Here is a 20,550-nt window from a genome sequence, read left to right on the forward strand (position 1 = left end):
AGCCTATTGAAACAGTTGTGGTATCAGTAAGATTTTGCTGAATAACATTGGTCTGTCCATGTGTGTGATTCTCTTGCTCTCTTTCTCACTAGAGATGAAGATTTTTGTGTGAGCTCTGTCCTAGCGTCGGATGTAATACACGCAACTCGTAAAGACATCCCTTGTATATTCAGGGTATGGCTATAAATTCACTCTTAAAGAAAATGCCAGTTAAATACTAGTGTGTTGCTTTGGTAGTGAAGTATGTTATCCCTATTTAATGTTTATTAAGTTACGCAAAAGTGTAAGAATTTTCAAGGCATGCTGAAATGTACAGAACAACAACATGGTACTCCTTTTATAACAACTGTAAAGAACAAAGTTCTGCTTATTTTGCTGCTTCCTGGTATATAAAATTTGTCCTTTTTTTTATTGACTACAATTTAGTATGTTTTTGTCTTCTCTTCCACTGGCATTACCAGGTCCTGGGTTTTCTTTCTTAGCTTTGGAGTATGATACTATGATATGCTGTAACAGTGGGCTGAAGTTGGGTTATGATCACTAATTCTAGTTAGCTGTGTATTGTCCTGTATAAAAAAAATTAATTTAATTTCATTTGCTTCACTTCAAATTTAAGTATCGTAGGGGAAAAAATTAATTAGCTTAGTTATAATATCCTCTTTGTTGTATGTTCTATCTGAATGCTGTATTTAGTTTTTAACAAGAGGAACTTCTTTCCAAAGATTTGTGAATTGCATTTAATCTGGAATTTTAAAATACAGAGACAAGTGCAGTAGTTGCCTGTATATATAATCCCTTGAATTTGAATGCAGAATCTTACTGTTTTCAGCATCCCTGATCCTTAGTTATTTAGGATCAAGTCAGTAAAACACAGAAGCCAAAGAGCTGACAGTCACAATCAGTCCAAATCATTTGATCCTTTAGGGTTTTACTTGGGAAATGTCTTGGCTATTTGAATGCTTCTGTAGCTTTGCTTTTCTGAGGTTTTTTGTACAAATATTTCCTGCAGTAGATTTTCATCCAATAGTTTACTACTACTTTTACTTTAATTTTCATCTTGTTTCTGAACATTTTGGTGTTTTTTTTAAATTCCCATCTCCTGCTCTCCTCTTAAATTAGCAAATGTGGGATACTATGGAAAAGGACTTCTAAAGAGAGAAAATGAGCTGCTGGTTGATTTGTTTAACACAAGGCGTCTGCAGAGTTTACCCTGCCTGACTTGCTGCTCTAATTTCTGCTTGCAGTTTTTAACTGAAAGGGTATGATAAGGAAAAAACCACTATTGTCAATTATCTTCATGTGAAAATACTTCCATGGATAGACATGACAAAATGGCTCCATAATTTGATCATATTATCCCCTACTAAAGAGATGAAAGGAATTAACTTGAAGCCTGGTGCACAAGTATATCCTTTTAGATCCCCCACTGACAGGGACCAGAGAAAATGCTGCCAAAGTCCTATCTCTTTTCTGAGTTTTAAGTTCTTCAAAAGAAGGAATTCCTAAAACTGGAAACAAGTAGTAGCTGATGCAAGACAGTCTGTTTTCTCAATTTCATTTAATTCTAGATTTGCATCTTGCTGGCGTGATGACAGTGTGGTTTCTGCACAACAGTTAAAACCGTTGCTTTACATCACCTGTGTAAAAATGTGCTCCTTCTTTCATATTGGTGGCCCAACAAAGATTTCAATTTCTTTTGGCTCTTCCACCAGCAGAAAGCAGTACCTGAGCACTGCCAAACACCAAAATATTGCCACCTCTGACTCGTCATGAAATCAAGAGGAGGATGAACTTATCTCTCAGTGGTAAACAGCTTTTAAGGCTGGATGCTAGGGCATCCTTGCATCCAGACACTGCAGTCTCAGTGCTGCCATCAATATATTTTTAATAATAATGTAAGAGTGTCTGTTGTGGTGGAGTCTTTCCACAGCTTAGCAGTTTGAGTTAAGAAGCCTTGAGCTTCATGGCAAATGCTGGATTTTTTTCTGTGATGAATAATGCTACATACATTATGACCAACTTCTGTTTTTTCTGTGTTTTGACTGCATGCAAGTCTGAGGAGGAACTCAGAGTGATACATCAGAGGGAAGACCATAGCTGAAGTCTGGTTTTGTTTTTTCAAATTTAGAAATACTATCTGTTACGCCTCCATACATTTTTGAAATATTAATACTTAGTTACAGTTTGGACCTGAACAAAGCTTGATGCAGAGTACTAAGAGCTATGAGCAATTGCACGCTACTCAGTTCTTTTCCTAGTGCTCTTCACTCTCTTCTTACTTCTGGAGTTCTGTCTTTGACATCCTATTGTCCCAAGTTTATTTTCAGACGTATTTTATCTTTGAGATGAATGTTCCTGCTTAATTCACTCTTTCAGGAAGTGTATATAGTTGCATAATCACGTCATCCTTCTTTATGGTGATTTTTCTTGTCAAGGCATATAGGCTGAAGGTGTGTTATTCCATGTATGATTATTAAAGCCTTCAATTTTACATTTTTTTGCCTTTTTGTGGTTTTTCGGTTTTGGTTTTGTGTTTTGTTTTTTTTCCTGTTTAACTATTGTTACTCTAAAAGTCTGTTGTGAGGGCCAATGCTGGCTGATGACCTCCTTGTCTGACTTGAAAGCAAAGATTTCCATAATCTCACAAATTCTTTGATCACTTCATAGAGGACACACAACTAATATTAACAATTAGTAAGTGTGTACTTTGGGCAACAGAAAGTTCCTGGCTAGGTTTCCTGCAATAAGGCCTGCCCTGACATCTATAAGATGAGCTACCTGAAAACTTAAGTGAAGCCATACTGATTTTCTTTTAACAAGGGACAGTGGAAGAATGCAGTACTTCAGTCTGAAAAGATTGCTCTTCCTCTTAGACAAATGTTTTTAAAATTACATAGCCAAATCAAAATCCAGAACAAATCATAGCAGTGCCATTGGCTTTAAATGCATCTGGCCCAGAAAGCACATGTGTCATTTTCAGTAAGTTATGAAAAGAGGATGGAGGAAGGGATCAGGACAAATTGTGGCATACTACTGAAATTCCAGTTCAGAGCAGGAAGGAGTCTTTTACTGCCCTGTATTGATTACTGTAGGAAAATAATGTAGCATTCCTTGTTCATATATTAGGATTCAGAGGGAATAAGCAAGACTGACTACTTTTAAACAAAACCACTGCATCGTGGGTAGTTTGGTTTTTTGAAGCACTGTGGTTGTATCAGCTGTATGCTGTGTTGCATTCTCCTCAGGTACATCATGATGATGTTGTGAAAAAGTGTTTTTTATTTTCATACTTCTGTGCAGTATATAATATGACAAAAAGGGCTTTTATTACTCTTACTGATTTACCTTTCTCTATCTGTTAAAAGGTGACAGCATCTCTCTTAGGTTTACCTTCAAAGTCTTGTTCTCTACTGATCCTGACGGAAAATGAGAATGAGAAGAGAAAGTGGGTTGGAATCCTAGAAGGCTTGCAGTCTATCCTGCACAAAAACAGACTGAGAAACCAGGTTGTACATATTCCACAAGAAGCCTACGACAGTACACTGCCTCTTATTAAAGCAAGTTTAGCTGCTGCTATTATAGGTATGTTTGGTTTAAGTTTTGTAAGTATGTGAAAGTTGTTGGAGCTTTTAGCTGGGCTTCTTGAATGACAACATGAAATAAATTCTTCAAGTAAATTCCTTCAAATCATTTAAAAATCGAGCTGAAATGCTAATCTTGCATTGATACTCAAATTTCTTCATCCACGGAGAGTGAATAATACTGTTTAGTTGTTTAACAGGTTGTTTTAGCAATATGGTATGTAGCATGCTTTTGACAGGCTGCGTAAACTTAAGCAAACTTTATTTGATGGTGAAAATCTGTCCAGAAATTTTTCCAGCTGTTCAAATTAAACAGTGTGCTTTAAAGATAAGATTAAGTGTAGCTGAATTAATAGACTTTTTTTTTGTCCCCTTTCTGGTTTAGATCGAGATAGAATAGCAATTGGTTCAGAAGAAGGACTGTATGTGATAGAGGTGACCCGTGATGGTAAGTTAGGCCATAATGCATGCAGTAATTACATACAGAATAATGAGCTCCATAACTCTTAGTGCTGTTGTAATATAGGTCAAACAACAGCCCTTCACGTATAGTAAGTATTAAGCACTCAGTTAAATAATGAGAAAGAAAAGTAAATGTGAGATACAAGCACCAATTTGGTAATTATCATTACATTCAGTTGGCTGACTGAAATTAAAGGGATGAGTTACTGGGCGTATTCTGGCACATTCTCACCTTAACTGCTTTCCTGCAGCAGGTAGCATAATGCTTCAGCACACAGACAGTTTACTAACTATAACTTGAGTTGAGTGAGAAAGACATGGAAACAGACTTGTTCCAACCTGCCCCATCAGAGGACTCAAACTACCATGAATTAAGAAGAAAAAGAGCCAGTGCAAAAATTAAAGCCACCATGTGGTGTTGTCTGTTTCGTCCAGAAATTTGACAGCCACTCACATTCTGGTGAAGACCAATGGTGGCCAAAGTGAAAGCTTTGCTTTCCCCTTTCCAATATCTGTTTCCCCGCTCCCATGCTTTTTCCTGAACCTGCTTTGTCCTTCCTCCTCTTAATGCACTCTGCCCTCTACTTTGGGGAAAATGGGATCAGCGTAGCCCACTTTGGTTTTTTTCAAGAGACTTGCCATGTTCATTCCAGAAATTCACACAGAGCATGCTCTGGTTACCCCAGCAAAGTGTACACTTCATCGTCACTGGGCAGCATCGGCAGGTTGCTCTGTCCTTGAAGTATTGGGCTTCACAGCAAGGGAGTGAGGGAAGCGTTTTCCCCTTTATCCTGGTATATTGAGCACAAACACAAATAGCAATGGGAGACATGCCTTGGTATGGTGGGGCAAGCTTGGGAGGCCAGAAGGAATTATTAGCATGGGGTGGTGGGATAGTTTGGGGTCATTCCACACAAAATGTAATCTTAAAGGTGGAAATGCAGGTAAGGAGGCTGGTTAATTTTGCAGTCTACTTAAAAAATAAGACATTCGTATTTTAAACAAATGAACCAAAAAATGAAGAAATAAGTTATGTTTAACTGAATTTATAGAAATTATTTCTAAGAAGACCATGCTTGCTTATAACTCTTGAGGCACTCTGGGTTTATACTTTTTGTGCTACAAGAGCTAACAGCCTTGGCTCTCTGAGAGGGTTATTTTTGATGCTTTCTTTACCTCTGTTTATAACCTCTGAGCTTAGGTTCCTCTGGTGTCTTTAACTGTCTGGGAGTTGAGGATGTTAGGTCAGATTCAGGCTTATAAAACCTCAGAGGATGCCTTTCTCAACTTTGGAAAAATCACTGAGACACTCCTGAAATACCTCTTTGACTGTTTTTAGCCATTGTCACCCCAATTTAAAAGAAAAGATGATACTTCTTTAAAAACTTAGCCTTCATAGAAGAATTTGAATTTCCTTTTTCAATGCAATTTCATTTATGGCTGTTGAAAGTTGGATTGCAGTCATGCCAGAACTTGCATTTCCATGTAAAATAAAGCAGTGAATACAAGTCTTTAAAGACCTACTTGACTTTCAAAATCGAACAGAGTCAGAAATGTGGTTTTGCCTATTCTATTCTATTCTAAAAACACAATGTTATTGCTTTCTCTTGCTTACAATAAGCCATTGCATGATTTCTGGACAAACTGCTTTATACGTGGAGACAGCAGATATTTGAAATTCTTTTTGGCAGTAATAAATGCCATTCCTTTGAGTAACCTTCCAGTGGTCACCATTCTGTAAGTACTCAGAAATAAACACGACTGTAGATGCAGATAATTCCAGTACAGCTTCCTGCATAAAATTAAATTGTACATTTAATTTGAAAGGTCATTCCATAAAGGAACGATTAGCTGCGTCACCGTGTCGTATGTAAATGTGACAATAAATCACCAGTTTCGGATTTAAGGTAAAAGATGTTTTGCAGGAGATTTTGTGGCCAGCTCCTGTACGTTAATAGCATTTTCATAAATCATAATATCCTTTTCATTTTATGGCAATTGTAGTTTTCAGCGTTAATTAACTGCCAGCTGCTTCTATCAGAGGTCTTTGGTCAGGATATCACTTAGTTCTTAACAAATAAACTAAACTCTCAGCTGGAATTTGAGCTGGGAGGAAGAAAAAATCTTGGTGGCAAAGTTTCAACAGCTGATTATCTCACAGAGCATTTCTTCAGACATACCATCTATTTGTGCAGGTATGAGGATGCCACAAATGCACGTGGCTTCTTGATCTGGACAGCCAAAGTCTTGTTCCAGAGTTTAAAGAATTTGGTAACTTGGCTATTACTGAAAAAAATGCATTTAATTTCTAGGTTGTTTGTTTTGTTGGTGGTTTGTTGCTTATTGTTTTGGGTTTTTTGATCATCATTCACAAGTATTTCATATGCATTCAGCTGACAGAAAAGTGCAAGTATTAGGATTCCTAGTTTGGAATTGCTCTAATCTCTATTTGTACCTCATGAAATACTCACCCCTTGAAAGTGTCTGTACACCCACAATCCCAAAAGCAGAACGCATTGTACCTAACCCCTTTAACTTCTTCTAGTAGTTTTTAAAACCTTCAAACAGGGAAACTCCCCAGCTTCCAAGGGCAACCTAACTCATCCTCACTGTGAGAAGGCTTTTCCTTGCCTGTCCTAAATCTCTGTTCTTACTGCTTACGCTCATTCTTTTTAAGCCTTCCTCCATCACACACGTAGGTGTTTAACACCTACTTTCTGTACTGCTTTTTCATTTGTCAACAGTACAGCATTAAGTGGCTACAGCATTTAGTGATGAGCCTTAAATACTTTGTATTTCTTTGTGTTCTGCTAATTTGACATTCCTACAGAATTTGCTGAAGATGCTGATGTTTTCCTGAAGGTGGAACCCCTTTCAAAAGATACAGCATCTTGAAGTGTATACATAGTACAGAGGATACAAAATATTTTCTGCATTTGTCCTAGATACTTAAGCAGCTTTTCCTGCAAAGTGTTGCAGAGACTTTGTATCAATAGTGAGCGACAGTAATGCTTTGTTTCGTTGTTTGTCCTAAGAATTAATAACAGATCATCAAACGTGTAACAAGTGCTCGCTCTTATCTGGTATGTATCTGTGTTTAGATGTGTTTTCAGACATCAGTGTGTAGCAGTGCAGTGTTTCCAGGCGCCATGTTTTTTTCCCCTTTAACTTAGGGCAGCTCTCGTTTCCTTTGTAGTGATCGTCCGAGCTGCTGACTGCAAGAAGGTGTACCAGATAGAGCTCGCTCCCAAAGAGAAAATTATCATCCTCATCTGTGGTCGGAACCATCATGTTCACCTTTACCCCTGGGCGTCTCTGGATGGTTCGGAAGGAAATTTTGACATCAAGCTTGCAGAAACTAAAGGATGCCAACTGATTACAACTGGAACACTAAGGAAGAGTTCTTCAACTTGCTTGTTTGTGGCTGTCAAACGACAGGTTTTTTGCTATGAAATTCACAGAACTAAACCTTTCCACAAAAAATTCAGTGAAATTCAGGCTCCAGGAACTGTACAGTGGATGACAGTGTTCAAGGACAAGCTCTGTGTTGGCTACCAGTCTGGGTTCTCTCTGTTGACCATCCAGGGAGATGGACAATCTATAAACCTGGTAAATCCTAATGACCCCTCGCTTATCTTCCTCTCACAGCAGTCTTTTGATGCCCTTTGTGCTGTGGAGCTCAGTAATGAGGAATACCTGCTTTGCTTCAGCCATATGGGAGTATACGTCGATTCGCAAGGTCGAAGGTCACGCATGCAGGAACTAATGTGGCCTGCAACTCCTGTTGCCTGTAGTATGTATATGTTTTTCTGTTGCCATATTCCTCTTGCTGCTTTACTTGTCTGAAAATAATCAGCATTGCATTCTATTTTGCTTCAGTTTGTCTTTCAACAGCTGCAGGTTATGTTTTGATGGATTAACAGCATACATGGTGCTTCCTGATGGTAGTTTTGGACATGGTGCAAGAAAAGAAGCTGTGTTTTGTTACAGGACAGAGAAAAAAGAAAAAGATAATGCAGAATAACTTTTACAGAGGGTAGCCCTGGATGTCAAGAGTAGCCTGTGAAATTCTTTGAGAGAACAAAGAGAACTCCCCAGAGTGTAAATGTCTAGTTGTCTGTAGGATGTCTTCTGTGTCCTGTACTCAAAGTACCATAGAAAGCTGAAGAAGAAATGTAACTATAGAGGTTCATAAAGATAACAAAATAAGAGGTAAAAATACTGCTTCTCAGACAACTGGTAGCAGTTTTTCTCCTTTTAGTTTTAGGGGGAGAATTTCCAAAAATAATACAGGCAAGTGGAAGATAATTTTTCAACTGCTCTGCTCATTTCAGGAGTGTGGGTTTATCAGCTGCTTAGGACAGAAGCACATGCAGAGCATTTTTCAGTATTCAGTAGTCAAAGAAGTTCATGATAGAACCAGGATTTCTGTTTGGTGCTCAAACAATGATGGAAATATTTTGAACAATTGAAGGCAAGAAATAGCTTTTTGTTTAAATACTGAAGCGAGCAGTTAGGAGTGTGTTGGTTTGATCAGGCCAGGCCCTAATAGCAGTTTGTTTAATTTTAATTGTCTTGAACTGAACTTATTTGCTTGCTTTTTATTCTGACCTAGTTCTGTACAGAAATCTTGAAGCTAAGGCTCAAGAAAACAATGTAGTTACAAATTTACTTTAAAACACCATTAGCCAAAGCTAATAGTTCCTTTTCCTGTATCAGCTTTGCAGGTGTTTTGCTTTTCAGCAAACTAGACTTGCTAGTTAATAGTTTTGTCTGTTATTATTAGAAGCTGTTCTTATTATGAACTGTTTTATAGCTTTCTTGTATGTGCAGTCCTGAGTGGTGTTGGCTTAGGGCTGCTTTTGTAGCAAGAGCAACTTTTTCTGTCGACAAAAGAAACTGAATTACTTCCCTTTTTGTTAGCTATGTCCCTCCTCCACAGTCCTGGCCTCTGTTGCTGCTGATGGTGGGTGTATTTCAACTCTTCCATCCAGAGATCATCAGATTAGAAATGGTTCCCACCCTGCTGCAGTTTCTGCTATGGTAACAGGACCAAGTTGTAAAGAGGTTTTAGGATAGGATGGAGAATTTGTCTTTAGGGCATTGTTCCCTCATGCTACTGGGAGAGGCTGAGGTCTGCACTAATGCAGTCAGCTCTGTTCTCTTGAGCGCATTTCTAGGCTGCACTTAAAACAGCCTAATGTGTTGGCTCTCTGCTGAGTTGGCGTAGGTGTTGTGCTTAGCTTGAACATGGTGCAGTGCAAAGACTTGGAGACAGCAGGTCTATCATGCACAAGATCAGTGTAGACACTGAGCCCTTCCTCTGGGAACCAGTTGAGAGCTGATCAGGCTCATCAGGTCTTATTCATAGAATCAGTAAGGTTGGAAAAGACCTGAGAGATCATCAAGTCCAACCTATCACCCAACATCTCACGACTAACTAAACTGTGGCTTCAAGTGCCACGTTATTGGTAAGTGCTGGCCTTGGCTACAGGCTGTCCAGGCAATAGCAGTTGGTGTTTCCCTCTGATGCTTGATGGTATCCCTTGATTTAGACATCCACGCCAACCATTACTCCATATAATAAATGTGGTAGATATTTATGATAGCTGTCCAAGGCTTTCTGTGAACAAATTCAAACAATAGCACCACAACCTTAACTTCAGTTCTCCTAAGAAGAGTCCATGATGTGTTTAATGTTCTGCTGGTTTATTTTCCTTTTGCTTATTGAAATAGCTCTTATCTCTATTAAATCCCATGAATTTCTACTAAGTGCTCTTTGCATCAGGACACAGTCTTTACATGAGCAGAAGCATGTTGATGTGAAGCTCTAGGGATCAACACTTTCATTTGACCTAAAATAAACTTGTCTGTTGATGCCTTTGATGCTTTTTAGAAAGAAAAAAAAAAAACTAGAAGACATCTGAAAAGATAAAATGTGTTGTGGACTTCAAGCATTGTGACAATGCAGCCCATACATGAGTATCTAAAGTTAGGTAATTGTTATCAAAAGAGGAAGGAAGTTGAGAGCGGATCTGCATCAGGACTTCACAACCCACCTCACAGACAGTGACCTTGTCTTTTCCCCTGTACAGCAGATGTATAATTAGTTGGCTGCTTCTGAAATGATCTGCATCTGCAGAAAAGCTAGCTGCTCATTTCCCACCAAGCAGCAAATTTGTATGCATCTGAAAATTTCAGTCACCATTTTGCAATTTCATGAAGTCGTAATTTGAAGTTTAAAAATACCAAAAGGCCCAAATTTAAACCTTTCCGTGGTGCTGGCAGTTGTCTTTAGCAAATCTTTTCTCACAAAAATACCAATTTGAAAGTGGGGCAGGGAAAAAGTGTATTGAAATCTATCTTGCACATAGTGGAAAAGTTGTAACTCTTGAAATTTGCTGAAATATGTCATGTCTGGACTACTGAAACCACATTAGGGCTTTCTGTTTTCAATCTGTGCAGGTTGTAGTTCTTCATATGTCACAGTGTATAGCGAGTACGGTGTTGATGTATTCGATGTTAACACTATGGAATGGGTCCAGACCATTGGCCTGCGAAGGGTAAGTCATTTTCTTTGAATATGGAACTTCATTGGGGTATTTTCAAGTGAAATATTTCTTCACATGGTATGCTAGGCTTGTGTTAATTCTCTGCCTCCTTCCTTAAAACAGATCAGGCCATTAAACATGGATGGCACGCTCAATCTCCTTAACTGTGAGCCACCAAGACTAATATATTTCAAGAACAAGTTTGCAGGTGAGTAGAGCAAGGGGAGAAATGGGGAAATGACACAAAGCTGAGTAATTTGAACCAGTGTCACCTTTGCATAAAATGAAACTTGTATTGGATGTGTCTGGGTCAACATGTACCTCTGTATGTGAAACTGCATTGTGATATTACAGCAGGAGCTGTCCTCAGCGTTCCAGAAACATCTGACAACAGCAAGAAGCAAATGCTTCGAACTAGGAGCAAAAGAAGATTTGTATTTAAGGTTCCTGAGGAAGAGCGATTACAACAGAGGCGGTAAGAAATGAACTGTGTATGTGACTTAGTATAGATGATGAGATGCAGAGACTGGGACTGCTAATACTCAAAATCTCTCTTATCTTTTAGGGAGATGCTTAGAGACCCTGAGCTAAGGTCAAAGATGATTTCTAACCCAACAAATTTCAACCACGTGGCTCATATGGGACCAGGAGATGGAATGCAGGTTCTCATGGACCTCCCACTGGTAAAAAACATTTAAAAGGGAGGAAGATATACATATATTTGTTCTGGTTCAGAAAAACTGTGTAAATGAACTGTAAGGAGTTAAAGTATTATCTGTACCAAATTCTTCTTTAATTGTTACGAGAAAGGTGAACCTTCCTGATGTTCAATGCTTCTAAATCCTGTGCAAGGAAGTACTGTTAGCTGACTTATGAATGAGACACTGAAAGCAATAGATGTCACTGCCAGGAGCTTGTTAGTGGTTTTGTAAATAATCAGTCTCTCCTCCTTCCTTTTCTCTTGCTTGTCTTAAAACAACAGAATGAATTTCCTTCCCCCTCATCCTCTCAACATTTTGCTCTGATACCACCTCCAACAGGCTTTGAGCACGTCTATCACATGAGCCCTATCTCTGCTGAAATCTCTCTCCAGAGTGACCATTCCTCACTGCAAGGCTCCCCTCTTCTTTCTTCCTCTTCTTGTCCCTCATCTGCTTCCCTAGCCAAGGGTAGGAGTAGCTCCAAACTGCTAGGAACTGAAATGGTGTGCTTGTGGCACTTCGCCAGTTCTAGAGCAAAAACCAGGGGGGAAAAGCTAATGCTGTGGAGGTAACTAAATGCATGTAAGTTGCAATGCTTTATAGCATGATTTTTATTTTGTATTTAACAAGTAGAGCATTTTGCAAGCTATTTAGTGTTAAATCCACAAGAGGAAGACACAAAGGTGGACTTTGTTTTGTACCCTCTGTTTTATATCTGCTAGTCAGGCTTTCTCTTGTCCTTCTCAGCTAGCCCAGATGAGGGTAATGCATTTGTCCTTTCAGCAGGAGGAGGAAGGAAAGCAGAGCTTTTGGTACGGTCCCTGCCCCTTCATATAGAGAGTTTGCTGGCTGACAGGTTCCAGTGGCTGCTTTGGGGCTTAGTTCTTTCTCTGTCTTTCTCAGGGTTTGTGTCTGTTACTGAAAATATGTGGATGTGGTCAAGTAAGTTCAGAGTTTTATTACCAACACTGGGTTGTAATAGCTTCAAAAGCACAGTAAAGTTGTCATGAGTAACAACTGCTAGTTGGATAGCTTTTGTTGCTGGCTAACAAGGTGTTTTGTTTCAACTGCAGAGTGTCCTACCTGCTGCACAGGATGAGAAAACATGTCCATCTACAGCTAACCTCTCACGGCAGCAGCAGCAGCAGAGAAACAAAACCTATATTTCATGGCCCTCTTCAAGTAAGCCTTGGAAGCAAGCTTGTCAATTCTGAGCTTTAATTTATGGCTTCAACAAAAGGAGTAAACCTTTCTTTTTTCCCTTCTTTCTCTACAGGTGGCAGTGATGTGGGAGGAGCTATGCCTTCCCGAAGTATGTCTGATCCTGACCAGGAGTTTGACAAAGAGGTAAAGTAGCCTTCATTAAATGGAGGCTGACGGTATCTTGTTGCTGCAGGTTGTTGTCTTTTTCCAGTGAACTACATTTCTGAAGAAATACTTCACAAAGACCATGTCCATTTTGGAGTTGTTTTCCTTCCACAAACACTTCCTCTGGCCTGAAATGTATGACTGCAAGTTAGATCTGCCAGCACAAAAGCAAAGTTGTGAAAAGGTCTTTTTGTGGTGGTATTTTAAGTATGTCTTGGATTAAGCTTTGTAGACAAGGGAAATTTGACTAATTGATGAAATGTCCTCAAAGCTCCTAAAAATGTTCTCTGGGCTATTAACATAGAATAGCAAAGTAATATGACTAATTAAGTAATTTTCTGTGCTGCCTTAAGGAAGAGTTTTTGTTCATGCAGCTTGAGGAGGAATCATATTTTAAAATACATGAGACTGCTTTTAGGAAGGGTGAAAGTATGTGCCACTAGTCGCCAAACTGGAAACGTCCTAGCTAAACAGAACTGGTGTCCCTGAGTCCAAGGGGAGGTGGAGATTATGTATGATTTGTCATGAGTGTTGCTGCTTCCAACCTTGTTCAGGCATTGCTGTGCAAAGAGAGTCTTAAGAACTACTTCTGGGAGACAAACTCCTAGATCAAGGTCTTTGCAACTTTTTAGCAATTTTTGGGACCCACCTACAGGTCCATGTAATGCTCTGGATTCTGAAGAGTGTTTTCCTGAAACCAGTCCTTAGCAGGATGCTTTACTACACCCTAAGTCAAAGCATCTGTCCAGAGTTCTGATCACAGCCATGCTCTGCCTTCTTTTATCACCTTAAGTAGGCCATTAAAAGCAGGGAAAAACAGGGATCTCTAAACACAGGTATTTTTGAAACACTGGATTTTCAAAGGTGTGTTGATGAAGGACTGTGTCACTTGACTTAGTTATTCTGCAGCACCCTTCCCAAACTCCATTACATTCCATGCTCTAATGAAAATTGCTGCTTGTAGGCACAAGTGGTAGATTCTAAGGTTTTTACAGCATTTTCAATAGGTCTTAAAATTTATTATGACTTCTTAAATTAAAAACCTCCAGTACTCTGAAACTTGAAAAGGGAGGATCTGGTAACACCTTTTGGCTTTATGCTATTTTCCTCATGGCTTTTGGCTTTATTGCAGCCTGAATTGTATCATGCTAGGATAATCTTGTTATAGATGATCTTGTTACTGAGCCATGCAAGACCTTGTGAACAGCATTCATGAAGGATGTTACCTTTCCATCTATTTGCTAAATATATATTCCCTTTCTTGAAAATAACTTGCTGCAGCAGTACCAGTTTTTCCTGTGCAGCATTTTTCAGCTGTGAATGTGTGCAGTGCTCAGAGCTGTGACTTGCCAAAACAGTGGGAAACTTGCCAAGCCATCCTGCTGGAGACCAGTCTGTGAAGGCAAATATCCAACAGCCAGTCTAATGCTGGGGAAATAACTGTGGATAGTCTGTTTTTATTAGATACTAACATAGGGCAGCTCCAGTAAGTATATTATTCTGTTTCTAGATCTTCAGCCTGATACTTGGCAATTCACTCTTTTGTGAAGTGCCTGACATGCTTGTAACTGTTGCTGTTTTGTAAACAGTTCATATTCTTGTTTCCTTCCTTCTCACCAAGCTGAAGGTGATTTGGCCATAATCGTTTGCATGTTTGTATGTGCAGATATATCTGCTCCTGATCTATAAGAACTGCTTGAAAGAGACAGGCTGATAAACTCGGACCAATAGAGGACAGATAGCTACATTCCATCAGGAAAGCTGTGCAGTGGCTAAAGGAGTGGGGCCTGAGATACCGCAGTTTGCATTACTCGGCCATAATTCCTGGTACATCAGAAGGTCACCTTCATGACTGCACTGCAGCCTGTTGAGAATTATGGAAGTACTTGCAGGAATGTTTATCCATGAAATTAATCTAATGCTCACTGCTTCACAAGTGTTGCTCACCCTAATTTTTGAGTGCCTTTGAAACCTTTTGGATGTATGGAATTGGTTTTAAGCGTGATTTTCTTTGTATGTTAATGTTTCTCTTTAACAGCCTGATTCAGACTCCACCAAACACTCTACACCATCCAACAGCTCAAATCCAAGTGGTCCTCCAAGTCCCAACTCTCCTCACAGGAATCAGCTTACACTAGATGGACTGGATCAGTCAACCTGTGACGCATAACACTACCGCTCTCACCCTTCTGGCTTCAATCTTCCACTACTCGATGGAGTACTCAAGAGCAGGGCAAGGCTGTCTCAGATGCTAGTGCCAAGACTGACACTGAATCTCTGGTGTTGTACAAGAATAATTATATATCCAGATTGTAGATACAAACTATTGAAATGAAGAAAATTCTTTACTAAATAGCAATTGAGCTTTTTATGCAGAATTGTTCACTGCTCAGTTACGGTTGGTTCCTTTCTGCACAGCTGTGATACAGTTTTATTGCATAGGAGCATTTAAGGCCACCAGTAAATAGTCTTATTCTTATGCTGAACAGAAGAAATAGAGAGATACTGATAATGTTGCTATAATATCAGGAATATTATTTTTCTATAGAATGATGTAATGTCTCATTAGCAGGAAATCCTTTTAGACACAGTTTGGACCTCTGAATAGAAAATGCAAGCAGGTCTAGTTACATCCTCAGATGAATACAATTTTCCCTTTTTCCCATAACTGTTTGTTTCCTAAATCTTAAGGAGAATGCTAGGAAGCTCTAAGATTGTTTCCAACGTCAACAGATCCACCAGGAAGTCAAATAAAAGTTGGTTATAGTTTTGTGGCCTTTGAATTCATTTAGCCATTACATATATACAGCTGCATAACTCTTTCTATCTTTCTACCAACTTTTTAGTCTTGTACATAGGACTGTTGCCAGTTACCTTTTACCCATACCCTGCTTTTTAGTCCTCATCGATCAGTCATTAGTCAGGGCTTTTAAAATACTGGTAATTACTGCTGTGAAAAAAGGTTTTATTCCTAGTTCCTGCCTATCTCCTCCTGAGAAGTTCTTTCTCCTGGGTTTTTTGGTGTGAGGACACACTACAATGTTAGTTAGCAAGCCTTCTCGTGGTTGTGTTGCCCTCGAATTCTGCTTGACCTAAGGGACTATGTCACACTTAAAAATCAGTCTGGTTTCTCGGTTACCAAAGTGGAACGTGAAGGATGTGTCACTGGGGGTGCTGCTTTTCTCATTAATTGTATCCTCACCTGCATGAAGACCCCGTGATTATTAATCAAGTATTGATCATGTAGAAAAATGCACAACACACTCCTGTATATTTTGCTATGGCCCACGTGCAGTGGTGATGTTTTGCGTGTATATTTAATCTCATGCTTCCGTGTATTATACGTTTAGTAATCAAAGATTTGTGACCATGTTTCATTAAAAGCTTGTAATTAATTCACTGGCTGGCATATCCAGTTTGTCATTGTCACACTAGTGTGCCTTCTGTGCCAATTTTATGACAGTTGGATGTCACTTATTTAAAATTTGGTTTAAATGGGCTAATGCTATACCAATGGCTAATGTTCTTTTCTGAAACACTGTATAGGACGTGCACTTACCTTTAGTTTCAACTGAGTGTTCTAGTCAACATTTAATCCTGTTACATTAAGTGTTCGACAGTACTTGCTCTTTTTCTCAGTTTCTTGATAAAGGAGCTCAGTTAGAGCTGGACACTACTGCTTTGGGGGGGGTTCTGGTTTTTACTTTTTTTAATGTAAGTCTAAGTCTTTGTAATTATTGAATTGTGAGAACATTTTTGAACAATTTACCTGTCAATAAAACAGAAGAGGGAGGTTTTAAAGTTCATAGTTGTCTGTCTTGACATGGGAAAACAGTCTGCCGCTGACCCTGGCTTGAACGTCATGGTAAATTTGCGTTGTTCACATGGATGTTTTACATAATCTGGAAGATACTCTGGAGCTCCTTACCTGAATGCTGTGAGGAAAGGTTTGTGTTTCTGCACGTAAATGCATGTTCAGGAGCATTGGAAGTCCTTTTGCTGGAATACAGTGTTGAAATTCTGTGCCCTTGGTTTGTGTTAGAGTTGTCATTTTATCGAGCTGCTGGCCCGGTGAAGTTCATTTTGTGATTATTCATGTGACTAAGGAGGCTACAGGAGCTGCTCGGGCATCTAAAGGGTGATTAAAACATTACAGACTCTTGACTTGTTGTCAAAGCAGTAGTCCCAATGAGACAGTTAGGAACATTTCAAAGATTGGCATGTGAATGGCGCAGCCCTTTAATACAGAGGGTTTTTTAAAGCTCCCCTCATGCTCCAGTGTTTGAGCGCCATAGAGCTTACTGTAGCTAGAACAGAACCAACATCTCTAGTGTGTCCTGGGTAAGCATTCCTCATCCCTTATGGAGTGCCTGAGTGCTCCTGGATTGCTGCTTGCATTGTCCCACCCATCTTGCCCCATCTAACCTTAATGAGGTTAATCAGGAGAGGCCTAGGTGGGTATTTTGGACCCTTCTGTGCCTTGCTTGACCAAACCTACTTGGTCAAAGCTAGGAAACTGGGCTGGGTCAGCTTGGGAAGGTACACTGCCCTGGAGATGGGGGTGACAGCTGACAGGAGGTTTGAGGGCTGTGTGCTGCAAGCTGCCTTGAGTATTTTGTGTTAATCATCTTTGACTTTTAAAAAACATTTCTGCTGTTCTTGAGCTGATTTTTCTCTGCACAGAGAGGACTTAAGATGACAACAGTTTTTAATTATGGGGATATTAAATCATAGCACTCAGCAGTGCCAGAGCTTGGTTATAATTTAAGCAGGAGAACATTTCTAGAAAAATAAATTAATTGCTCAGTATGAATACCTTTTTTTTTTTTTTAACCCCTCGAGTTTAGCCAAGCAAAATTTCTTCTCCCTGGAGGCTACCAGTCTAGAATCCCAAGTGAGGAATGAAGTTATGCAAGGAATGAGGATCATTTGGTCTCTTCCTGTACTTCTGCCCATTCCATTTTCACAGAGGCAGGTCCTGAAGCTGAGCAGTGAGCATGCCACTCACCAGAAATGTTCATCACTTCTAGCACAGATCTTTGCCCCAGAAGGCTGTGTACTTTGGAATACATTCTAGTGTTACTTGCTGCCCAAGAAATTAAACTGATCTGCTAGCACCTCTGCAGCACGGATGTGCTCAGAACAGCTTTCTTGAATTAGTGCAGTCTGCTGGTGGGGGTGGGGCTTAAACTCTTGCTTTATGTTTGCAGGGTAAGTGCTTACCACAGCCAAGCCACAGGGAGGGCACCCTCATTCTTCTGCACAGTGCCCAGTTAGGCATCCCTGGGAGAAAGCAGATGCATAAAACTTTTTAAGAGCTGGCACTGGTAGTCTAAAGCTCTGAGAAAACAGAAAAGCATTTGAGGGTATAGATTACTTTGGGGCCTGAAGGTGCAGTTTAAGCAAAGTAACGGGCAAAGAAAGGTGTGGTATGATGACTACAAACCTTGTCTTGCTTCTGAGTTTAGCCTATTTGAAAAGGAAAAAGAAAGAGCATCTTCTGTTCCATTTTATGCTCTGCCTACTTGTTTGAAGCAGCTCTGGCAGGTAGAAGTGAGGAGGATGTACCAAAAATTAGTGTTCACCTGTCCAGGTATTGCCTTTGCAGTGGCAGCAGGTCTGAACTGCTTTATGTCTGCTTGCACCCCCTGCATCTCCCCTCTCTCCATTTGCCCTTACACCCCTTCTTGGCAGCCTTGGGCTCCTTGTAGCTTATGGGGCAAGAACTGTGGGTGCTGGTATCCTTGGCCAGCACAGGGCAGCCACTTTCCTAGAGGCTGAGAGCTGCTGCCCTGGGCTCACAACCAGCAGGACAATGCAGCAGTGAGATGGCGGGGCGGGGGGAGGGGGGCGGTGCTCTGATTCAGGGGAAAGGCTGCCATGGGCAGGCGGGCAGGAAGGCTCAGTGCTTGGTAAGAGCCAGCATGATCTCCTCCCTTGCAAAGCCCTTCTAACCGTGTTTCTGGGTATGGGACGTGATGATGAGTCTGGACAGCAGCTGCGTGCCTGTTGCAGGATGCCGGAGAAAGCCAAATGTTGGTAGAGCACGTTCCACGGGTGAATGATGCTCAGACTGACGTTGCCGGCAGGGTTAGGTGAGGACAGGAGCAGAAGACGGCAAGACGTGCTCAGCAAGTGAGAACTGCAGTGCTGCGTTCCAGCCAGAGGAGGAACATGAACTCAGTAATCAGCCGGTTCCACGTCCTTGCAGCAAATACTTTCCCTGCTCCCCAGTAAGCTGCAGCACTTTTTTTGTCACCTGACGACACAGGTTTATGCAGCTTCATTGGTCCTTTTTTTCAGATAAATCCCTCAGAGTTTTTGCAGCACCGCCTACTTCCCCGTTTCTTACGCAGTCCCAGTTCTGCGGCCCCTTGAGAGCAGTGCAGATGCGGATGGAGGAGATGGCCACAGCCCCCCTGCTGCCTTGCAGTGCCTTGGCCACCTTCTGCACTTCGACGGTGCCAGCCCCTGCCAAATGCCTTCACTGCTGCTACCTTCTGCTAAAACAACCCAGAAAAACCAGCATTGTGCCAGGTCTGCCTGTAGGCTCGGTGGTATTTTGAGCACTGCTGCACGTTCTGCACAGCTCTGTGAGCGGCTGTGCCGTGTGGAGGGAGAGCACAATGACAGGACTTATTCTTTTAAGACTCCAGGAAGCAATGACTTGGGAGATCTTGCCTTTAACACTAATGTATTTTGCATTAGTCTGTTGCAGCAGGGAACCCTTGAATCTCAGGACCAAGAGCAAAACAAAGCCATCAGGGGCCCAGCCACGCACAGCCTTGGTGACATCAACTACCCCTCTAATGTGCTGCTTACCAAAGATGTCTGTGAATTAAACTTGTTAGGCAGAATCCCAGGAGAGACCCTTACATACCAAACCCCTTTGTGTTACCCAGCCTGCACCATGGGCTGTCTGAGTGTGTAGTACACAGGGTATGATCATGGATCCAGCTGGTTTTCCAGCAGCTGTTGGTCCCCATCATGACAAGCTGACTCTGGTGCTTCAGCTTTTTTCTGCAGAGCTCCCAGTCCCTGCAATGCTTTCTGTACAAGCAAGCAGACGTGGCTCCTGAAGGAAAAGTGCAGGATGTGCTCGGCTAGCACCCTGACAAAAATTGATCTCTATTTTAATTAAAGCCTCTATTGTAAGTGACCTGGAGCAGCAAATGCATTTTAAAAGTGAAGCATTGCCAGAAGCAGATCCATATACCCCACTGTGAGGGGTGCCCAGGCGGTGAGCTGTGCTGCAGAGGGGCCTGCCTGCCTCTCTCTGCAATAGCTGTGCCAGTACCTGTGTGTCCCTAGAGACCATCTACTACACGGCCACACCTGCCCATCGTCCATGCAGAAATCCCTGTGTGCCAGGTGGAACACAGAGCTGATGCCCTCAGCTGTTCACTGGGAAAAGATCATCCTGCCACCATCTTGTGCTGGGGACTCTTTTGCACGTGACTGCAGCATACTCTTACCTTTTGCTCTCAGTACACATCACAAGGGGCCCAAAAACTGCACATGGAGGGAAGCGATTCAGCCTGGGGTGGGTGGCAGGGGCCTTGGATGAAGACCCTGAGCCCTCCCCATGTGTGGGGCAACACTGGGATGGTGGGTTGCCTGGTGCAACAGCCTCCAGCATGCAGCAAGCACTGTATTGGCCCTGGCTATGGAAAAATAAATTGTGTATAGAGAGGTATGTAAAGGCTTGTAAGCTGGAGGAGATTCAGTCACTTGCAGTGATCTGATCTGAAAGGGGAAAAGAGCTCAGGCAGCAGGTGGAATGCCTGCAGGGGTATGAATACCTTTCCCTCCACAGCAAGCCCCAGCCGTGATGCAGGGCCAGTGGATGCTGCAGCTGTGCTTGCAGGCATGACCATAACATTGCAG

The 20,550-nt window shown here is 41.2% G+C and overlaps 1 protein-coding gene across 10 annotated transcripts in view; it reads left to right on the plus strand.

Annotated features, from left to right (window-relative positions):
* Nucleotides 1-16,685, plus strand: part of CDC42BPB (CDC42 binding protein kinase beta) — a 91,626-nt gene extending 74,941 nt beyond the window's left edge. For 4 of the 10 annotated variants that reach the window (XM_054161808.1, XM_054161813.1, XM_054161811.1 and 1 more), the window contains 11 exons: nucleotides 93-174; nucleotides 3,366-3,582; nucleotides 3,967-4,029; nucleotides 7,240-7,836; nucleotides 10,509-10,606; nucleotides 10,718-10,802; nucleotides 10,949-11,069; nucleotides 11,160-11,277; nucleotides 12,369-12,477; nucleotides 12,572-12,642; nucleotides 14,702-16,685. In XM_054161808.1, coding sequence (XP_054017783.1) covers nucleotides 93-174; nucleotides 3,366-3,582; nucleotides 3,967-4,029; nucleotides 7,240-7,836; nucleotides 10,509-10,606; nucleotides 10,718-10,802; nucleotides 10,949-11,069; nucleotides 11,160-11,277; nucleotides 12,369-12,477; nucleotides 12,572-12,642; nucleotides 14,702-14,833 — 1,693 coding nt within the window. In that variant the 3' untranslated portion in view covers nucleotides 14,834-16,685. Of the gene's footprint in view, nucleotides 1-92; nucleotides 175-3,365; nucleotides 3,583-3,966; nucleotides 4,030-7,239; nucleotides 7,837-10,508; nucleotides 10,607-10,717; nucleotides 10,803-10,948; nucleotides 11,070-11,159; nucleotides 11,278-12,198; nucleotides 12,238-12,368; nucleotides 12,478-12,571; nucleotides 12,643-14,701 lie in introns of those variants that run through there. The other 6 variants (XM_054161809.1, XM_054161812.1, XM_054161815.1 and 3 more) reach the window with 4 other exon arrangements.
* The last annotated feature ends 3,865 nt before the right edge of the window (nucleotides 16,686-20,550 follow it).

This window comes from Dryobates pubescens, chromosome 5 (assembly GCF_014839835.1).
Source record: "Dryobates pubescens isolate bDryPub1 chromosome 5, bDryPub1.pri, whole genome shotgun sequence".
Classification (NCBI taxonomy): Eukaryota; Metazoa; Chordata; class Aves; order Piciformes; family Picidae; genus Dryobates; species Dryobates pubescens.